Source organism: Diabrotica virgifera, chromosome 9 (genome assembly GCF_917563875.1).
Source record: "Diabrotica virgifera virgifera chromosome 9, PGI_DIABVI_V3a".
Taxonomy (NCBI): Eukaryota; Metazoa; Arthropoda; class Insecta; order Coleoptera; family Chrysomelidae; genus Diabrotica; species Diabrotica virgifera.
Window position 1 is genome coordinate 141,569,628 of NC_065451.1, and position 9,290 is coordinate 141,578,917.

The 9,290-nt window shown below is 30.8% G+C and overlaps 1 protein-coding gene across 1 annotated transcript; it reads left to right on the forward strand.

The window, feature by feature from the left end:
• Positions 1-3,017: 3,017 nt before the first annotated feature.
• Positions 3,018-8,449, forward strand: LOC126891479 (uncharacterized). The gene is made up of 2 exons (XM_050660657.1): positions 3,018-3,229; positions 8,049-8,449. The coding sequence occupies exons 1-2, from the start codon at positions 3,061-3,063 to the stop codon at positions 8,447-8,449; spliced, it is 570 nt and encodes a 189-aa protein (XP_050516614.1). The 5' UTR covers positions 3,018-3,060.
• Positions 8,450-9,290: the final 841 nt, after the last annotated feature.

Sequence of the window (9,290 nt, forward strand, 5' to 3'; positions counted from 1 at the left end):
TCTACAAATGCTCAGTTATTGGCGCAATTCGTAGGTTGAAATTTTGAGTAATTGTCGAAAAACCAAAAGGGCCTAGCCGGGTAAGATGATGAAAAGTGCCCCCAACTCGATTCGAATTCCATATAGGTCGCCGTTTAGCATATAAAGTGAAACTCACTTTCTGAAATTTTTAGCCCCCTAGGTGGTCATGTGACCCACCTAGAGCATAATTAGGGTTTTTATGTTTTTATTTTTTATCTCAGCGGCATCGAGAACTAGCGAAAAACTATAAATAAAAAAGTTGTAAGCTTTAAAAAGTTCTGTCCGAAATTTTTTTTTTTAATTTTTGGCGGGAAATTTAAATTTTAGAACGATTTTAAAATTTTAAATGAGTATAAAAAATAACTAAGACATTCGTTTTCACGAAAAAAATATATAACGTGTATTGTTGCATAATATTTCACCCTGAATTTTTTAAAATTTTTAAAATTGGGAAACGCACCTTTAAAAATAAAAAACCGCATTATTTCGGATTTTTTTTTTTGTTTTTTGATACAATTTTATACATATTTTTCAAAAAAGCTAACACAGTCACTAGACTAGGTAAAAAACTGAAAAATAATTGGGGTTTGCTTTATAAAAATTTTTTGTGACGCCATCCATTTTCAAGATACAGGGCGTTGAAGAAAACAAAATTTAACACATTTTTTACGATTTTGCCGAAACCTCTGGCAACATTGTAATAAAATTTGACGAGTTTTAAGAGGTAGTTGTGCATTTTCTGACATACAATAAAGAATTTTATATTTATCATTGGCTCGCATAGGGGTAATGGTCTGAACTTTTTAAAGAAAAAAGATAGTACGCCACTGATACATTTCAAATTAACAATCATTTTTGAATTCCTCGTTCAATTTGCGACAGAAAAACTATCTTCTCATTTTTTGATAGGACTCGCCGTTTTGCTGCAAAAAATAAAATATCTTAACGCTTCCAAAGTATTCGAATTAGTTTTTACAATGGATGTACGAGTTTATGTTATGTAAGATGTAGAAACTACTAGAAGTTCGAATACTTTGTAAGGGTTAAGATGTTTTATTTTTTGAATAAAAATGGCGCGTCGTATAATAAAATAGAAAGATTGATTTTTTGTCTCAAATTGAACGAGGAATTCAAAAACGATTGTTAATTTGAAATATGTCAGTGGCGTATTATCTCTTTTCTTTAAAAAGTTCAGACCATTACCCCTATGCGAGCCAATGATAAATATAAAATTCTTTATTGTATGTCAGAAAATGCACAACAACTACCTCTTAAAACTCGTCAAATTTTATTACAATGTTGCCAGTAGTTTCGGCAAAATCGTAAAAAATGTGTTAAATTTTGTTTTCTTCAACGCCCTGTATCTTGAAAATGGATGGCGTCACACAAAATTTTTATAAAGCAAACCCCAATTATTTTTCAGTTTTTTACCTACTAGTGACTGTGTTAGCTTTTTTGAAAAATATGTATTAAATTGTATCAAAAAACGAAAAAAAATCCGAAATAATGCGGTTTATTATTTTTAAAGGTGCGTTTCCCAATTTTAAAAATTTTAAAAAATTCAGGGTGAAATATTATGCAACAATACACGTTATATATTTTTTTCGTGAAAACGAATGTCTTAGTTATTTTTTTATACTCATTTAAAATTTTAAAATCGTTCTAAAATTTAAATTTCCCGCCAAAAATTAAAAAAAAAATTTTTCGGACAGAACTTTTTAAAGCTTACGTGAATTTCACTGTATAGGCTAAACGGCGATATATATGCCCTATACGCCCAAAAAATATGCTATTTTGTATCTACCTAGCCCTCTAGCTGGCTTACGGGTAGTCAGAAGTTAAAAATTACACCGGTTCTGAATCGGCCCTCACACCCTCTTGAAACACAGAAAAAAACTTCAGATCGGTGTAACTTTTCCACACACATACAAACATATCCACAAACATTTTCTCTTTTTAAATAAAAATTGAGTCATACTTCTGAGCTCGATAACTTTTGAATAGTATAACCGATTTTCAAAATTAAACATCCGTTGGAAAGGTAATGATCAGTACTATCAGAAGCCGTAAAGGTTGAACTTACATTTTTGAAATTTTTGGGAGTTTTGGGGACGAGAACGAAAAACAGACCCTAAATGGGAAGGGCCGTAAAATCCACACCCTTGGACCAAAATGGAGAGTTGACATATGGATAGGTGAGTTTTTCCTAAACTTTAAGATGGAATTTGGTCCAATTTTCAATTCAGTCAGATTTAGAAAATCGAAAATTTCGTGTATATATAGTGTCGCTTGTAGGTGTATTGTTGTTGGGGTTGTGCGCCACTGACGAGAACTGTCGTACTCTGGTAATATTTTATTTTTTTTTTGTAAATTTATGTATTGTCTATTTTTTCATCCTACAATCTTGTATAAGTTTGACAGTGGGTTTGTTATCCGTAAATCTGTATACCGAAGGTAAAGGGCACTATGTCACAAAAAGGAGAAGCATTTTTTGACTATTTATTTAAAGGATATATGTTAATAAACATTATTTTACAAACTCATTCTTCTAATTTATTCTTCAAATTATTAACATTCAAAAGTATACTATTCAGGGTGGGGCAAAATCTGATTTTTATTAAAAAAATCAAAAACCATTGATTTTTAAAAAAAAATCACGATTTATTTGATTTTTTAAATTTGAATATAAAATTTGAACATTTTGATTCTTTGAAATTATTGTTAATTATTTTAATGTATAAGTCTAAAAATTATAATACAATTTGCGGCTCAAAAACTTGTGACAACGCATTTGTCGCGCTTCTTGCGAGAAAATTCTTGTCGCGATTTGTTTTCCTTCTGTCCTATACACTCGCTATACAGTGCCGAGTGAGGCGAGGCACGAACACGAACGCGTTTGTTGTGCTTTTTGCAAGAATATTCCTGTCGAGACTTGTTTTCCTTCTCAACCTATAAATTGACGTTAACCAACAATTTCACGCATTTCGCTAGTTAGGTTAGTTAAGTGAAGTGAAAACATATAAATAAAAATAAAGTAAAATGAGTGGAAGAAAAGAGGACCCAATATGGCAGTTCTATATTAAGACAACAAATCCAAATAAATTGGGGTGTAGGGCTATTTGTAGAAAGTGCAGGAAAGATATTCAAGGGTTAGTCCAAAGACTTAAAGCACACCACGATGTTTGTAATTATCAAGAGAGGAATACAGGTAAATAAATTAATATTAATTATCATAGTATATACAGGGTGAGTCAAAATAATTGCAAAAAATTTAAGGACGTGATTCGTTGTTAATAATTAATAAGTATTTTCTTAATAAACATATAGGTTTGCATGTTTCCCCAAGAAGTTACATCCACTTAAAGTTGAGGAAAATAAATTATTTTTATTTTTTTTTCTCGAATATGGGTGATGTTACAATAAGAAATTTTACAAGTTATTCCTATCGATAAATTGGCTATCTACAGGTATTTTTTTTAATCGCTTTTTTAATTATCTAAGGGGTTGAAACTTCTAACCCCTCACAATCCTTTTTACAGAACTTTTTAACAGAACACAATTTAAAAATAAAAAAATATGTATTATTATTCTCAATTTATTTAAAAAATAATTTATCTCTTTGATTTCTTTGATAAAGTTTGTGGTTTTTAAGTAAATAAATAAAATTTACAGTCATGCATTTTCGGGTTGTTCCGTAAGTTTCATAATAAAAATTAAGTAATGACTGGTAGGCGGCTGTCAAGTCGGTCTGACTTTTATGTCACAGTAAAATTTGAACATTATTATCACATTGTGTATCAAATTGTTAAGATGAATAATTACGCAAATGCAGAAATGACCGACATGCATTTTGTGTATGGCATGGCTAAGGGTAATTCTTTGGAAGCTACCCGTCTTTACGCAGAGATGTATCCATCCTGGACGTGCAATACCGTATCACAGTATGTTTGCAAAGATCCACCAACGTCTTTCAGAAACTGGTACATTTAATAAGAATAAAAGAGATTGTGGTCGTCATCGCGAAGTCAGGACAGTGGCGTTAGAAGAAGCTCTTCTTAATATAATTGAAGAACATCCTGAAACAAGTACCAGGAAGATTGCTGGTGAACTTCATACAAGTCAGGCTTCAGTGTCACGTATTTTGCGCGAACAACAACATCCATATCACTAGCAACGTGTACAAAAACTTTTGCCACGTGATTTTCTTTCAACCCCGGTTACATTTTTCCCAATGGCTAATACAAAGAATTTGTGTAATTATTCATCTTAACAATTTAATACACAATGTGATAATAATGTTCAAATTTTACTGTGACATAAAAGTCAGACCGACTTGACAGCCGCCTACCAGTCATTACTTAATTTTTATTATGAAACTTACGAAACAACCCGAAAATGCACGACTGCAAATTTTATTTATTTACTTAAAAACCACAAACTTTATCAAAGAAATCAAACAGACAAATTATTTTTTAAATAAATTGGGGATAATAATACATATTTTTTTATTTTTAAATTGTGTCCTGTTAAAAAGTTCTGTAAAAAGAATTGTTAGGGGTTATAAGTTTCAACCCTCTTAGATAATTAGAAAGCGATTAAAAAAATACCTGTAGATAGCCAATTTATCGCTAGGAATAACTTGTAAAATTTGTTATTGTAACATCACCCATATTCGAGAAAAAAAAATAAAAAAAAATTATTTTCCTCAACTTTAAGTGGATGTAACTTCTTGGGGAAGCATGCAAACCTATATGTTTATTAAGAAAATACTTATTAATTATTAACAACGAATCACGTCCTTAAATTTTTTGCAATTATTTTGACTCACCCTATATAATATATATAAGTATTCATTTATAGATATTTTAGGATATAGATTTTAGATAGGATTGTTTTTAAATGTTAGGTGAAATCTAACATCTAAATCTAACATGAGAAATCTAACATCTAACACGTGGCCTTTAATGTAACTTTTTTAACGCGACCTTTCCCAGTTTAATTAATTAAAGATTATCTTTACTCTTCTATACTTACTTAATTTTTATTTTTTTTCAACTTAAAAAAATAAATTTGCTTTTACATCTCTATTAAACATTTTCACTTTATTTTAAAATCAATAATTCAATACTATATCAATCAATATCTCATCAATTAATCAATTTCAACTTTCAATTATGTTTTTTCTCTTTCCAGAGAGTCGAATGTCGCTTGACAGTTTTGCTAGCACATCATCTGCCTCAAGTTGTAGTTCACTCGTGACGGATAGTTCATATGTTAGAAAAACATGTACATAAAGTTAGCGAATCACTTCTCGAAAATATTATGGCAAGCACAATGCTCCAGCACCAAGTCGATTAGAATTTTTGAGACATTATTCGCTGTTGTGATTCGCTATGTTCATATAAAGTTAGAGACACATAAAATATTTAAAAAATAAAAAAGCGGCAAAATTAATTTTTCCACAACTATTTAGCGGCAAAAAGCGGCAAATTCAGCACCAACTTGATTTCAATTTGAAACATTATTCGCTGTTGTGATTCGCTAAGTCCATATGAAGTTAGCGAATATTATATGTTTTAGTTTTTACCTATTTTACGCGCCAACAATCCTGCACGTAAGTATTTTGATATATCTTCCAATTAATAAATTTAATAATTCAAAAATTAATAAAGTAACAAGGAATATAGAGTATTATGTTTTTTTTCGAAAAATTATTTTCATTGAATATTTTCACGGTCACATAATAAAATTTCACGTAAGCACCTACTTATTTTTTGTTGCAATAAATGTTTGGCTTAAATAACCACGAATAACTCACAAATAAAAGCACTTAGGTATAGGGTATAGGGAATGCTTAAGAAATAAAAAAGTATCATAAAATATCATTTCATTACAATGCTAAAATACTATACTGAAATATATTTAAGAAAACTCAAAAAATACTCATTCCTACTTTGGACCAACCCTGTATACTAAAACTAAACGTTTCTCTATATTAATAATGATTAACAATAGTAGAATATATTAAAATCGTTTGAACATAAATAAATATTTTTATGTCAAATTACTACAATTCCGCATTTTAACAAAACCGCACTTAATTATCTTTTAAACTATATTACTACAAAAGCCTATATTTTAGGAAAAGAGAATTCAAAAATGTAAAAATATTCAGGGTGTTATATTAAAAAAGCATACATTTGGGGAATCGTGTCAATACGGATAGCCCTGTATATTTCAAAATATTTTTAAATTATGGTCCTGTCTGGGGACCAACTTTTACCTAATAACATTTTTCGTATCTCTTACGATACATGGGTAATTGGACTTCTTCGCACTAATTCCCCACCCTTTATGAAATTAGCGAAACACCTAAAAAAATACAAACGCGGCAAAATTAATTTTTTCACAACTAATTAACGGCAAAAAAACGGCAAAATCAGCACCAACTCGATTTGAATTTGAAACATTTTTTGCTGTTGTGAAACATCGAATATTAAGAAAAATAAAAGAGCGGCAAAATTAATTTTTTCACAACTAATTAACGGCAAAAAAGCGGCAAATTCCACACCAACTCGATTTGAATTTGAAACATTTTTTGCTGTAGTGATTCGCTAACTTCATATGAAGTTAGCGAAACATCGAATATTAAGAAAAATAAAAGAGCGGCAAAATTAATTTTTTCACAACTAATTAACGGCAAAAAAGCGGCAAATTCCACACCAACTCGATTTGAATTTGAAACATTTTTTGCTGTAGTGATTCGCTAACTTCATATGAAGTTAGCGAAACATCGAATATTAAGAAAAATAAAAGAGCGACAAAATTAATTTTTTCACAACTAATTAACGGCAAAAAAGCGGCAAATTCCCATTGTGCTTGCCATAATATTTGCGAGAAGTGATTCGCTAACTTTATGTACATTAGAAAAACTCCACCGAAAGTACCAACAAGTCCAACAACTTTTGAGCCAGTCCAAAAAAAGAAAGCAATCGAAACTCAGCCTACCATGAGTAGTTTTGTAATGCGGACTTCAACTGCCGAAAAACATAAAATTGACAAACAAATAGCAAAGGCTATTTTTGCTACTAATTCGAGCTTCAGATGTATTGAGAATTTAGAGGTGAAAAAAGCCATTCAGTTATTAAGGCCTGGTTATACACCGCCCTCGAGAAAAACGAGTCTTTTGGACGAAATCTATGAAGAGGAAAAAGAAAAATGTTTCTCCTCCCTGTCAGGACAGTCCGTAAATATGTCAATTGATGGGTGGTCAAACGTGCACAACGAACCAGTGATATGTGCAACAATAACCACTGAAGATGGACAAGCCCTCCTATACGAAACTATAGACACATCAGGAAATCCACATACTTCAGAATATTTAACTCAAATAGTTTGTGACTTGATTTCTTCATGTGAATTAAAATACAAGTGTACCGTAAAATCTTTTGTGACAGACAATGCCGCAAATATGACACTTATGAGAAAAACATTAGAAGAAAAAACGAACGCAAAAGTTATAACCTATGGCTGCTCTGCACATTTTTTTAATTTACTGTGCAAGGACTTTCAAGTTAAAGACGTTAAAGAACATGTGGTCCAAATTGTTAAGTATTTCGAAATAACCATTTGGCTAGAGCTAAATTCAGTCAAGCAGGAGGCAGCGCTTTAGTCCTTCCAAGCGATGTGCGATGGAATAGCCTTGGCGACTGCTTAGAGATGTATGTCACTCAGTGGGACATCATATTAAAAATCTGCGAAGAAAATAAAAAGGAGATTGATTCCACTATTTCCCGAAAAGTTTCAAATATTGCGATTAAACATGCAGCGCAAGATTATTTAAACATTTTAAAACCTATATCAGTTGCTCTTGATACTGTGCAGAGGAAAAATGCTACTATCGCAGATGCTGTAGAGCAATGGAAACGTACAATATATCTTTGATGAATCTGTGGAATTACCATTACAAAAAACACAACAATTTAATAATCGATATAAGCAAGCACTAACGCCATATCATTTTATAGCGTATATGTTGAATCCACAAAAAACAAAATACCAGTTAACACCAGAAGAAAAGAATATAGCTTTAGAAACAATTAACGAGTTATATGAAAACACTGGACTGTTACCTTTAGTAATAAAGTTAAATGCCCGCAGTGCTCCATTTAAGCAAGTTATGTTTTCGGACGAAGTAATAAAAAATGTAAACGGACTACAATGGTGGTTATCACAAAAAGATGAGCCGGAAATCTTGAAACAGTTGCCAATAATAAAACAGTTCCTGTGTGCAACTGCTTCTTCCGCTTCAGTAGAACGCGTATTTAGCTCTTTTGGTCTTGTACACTCGGATATTAGAAACAGGTTAGGCATAGAAAAAGGAGGAAAACTCGTATTTTTGTTTAAATTGTATAACGAAAATGAATAGACTGAAAATATACAGTAATCAAATTTAGGTGTTACGTTTAGTTTAAGAATTTGGAATTATGTACTTCTTTTTTGTTGTTTTTGCTAAAAGCAGATACTTCTTTTGATATTTGAGAAAACTTTTATATTATGTTGTTATCTGGTTCTGAATCAAAAAGAAAAAAATTGATTTAAATCATGATTTTAATTTTAAAAATCAAGCGATTTAAATCATGATTTTAATCGTGATTTTAATCAGCCCAACCCTGATACTATTTAAAATGTAACATGTGGTAAAATTAAACTTGATTACATTTTAATAAAAAAACACTATTTAAACATACTGCTGTTTACCTCTTTAAGATCGCTTGTGTCATGGTGTTAGGTACAACTTAGAGAGAGTTCAAAGAATATTTCTGATGTACTTTTAAATTGTGTAGACCATATTTCTGTACCTCGGAGGTAAACTACACTATGCCAACATGGTGCTCTTTTAAATAAGTTCGTTTAAACCAACATTTCTATATAGAATCAGATTTTTATTAATATCCTAAGTGCTAAACTTTGTTGCAAACACACTCTAAACATATTTGCTCAAAGTGACATAGTGTAGTTTACCTCCGAGGTCCAGAGTTATTATTTTGCAGTTATGATCAATTTTTTTAATATGAGATTCTCTTCTTACTGGAAGAGTTATCTTTCTTGATAGTTATTTATAAGCTTGTTAATGGAATAATCCAATCTACTGAAAGACTTTACGCAAATTTCTTTCCCACATACTTTCATGGTAATTGCATCAGAATTCACATGTTCATCATTACATGACTATAAAAAAAATCATAATTACGGTTGAAATATAGGTA

Excerpts from the sequence above, each read along its gene's own strand:
- LOC126891479 (XM_050660657.1), top strand. The coding sequence starts at position 3,061 with ATGAGTGGAAGAAAAGAGGACCCAATATGGCAGTTCTATATTAAGACA. Across the intron at positions 3,230-8,048 it reads TTATCAAGAGAGGAATACAG|CGTATATGTTGAATCCACAA; the intron begins GTAAATAAATTA and ends ATCATTTTATAG.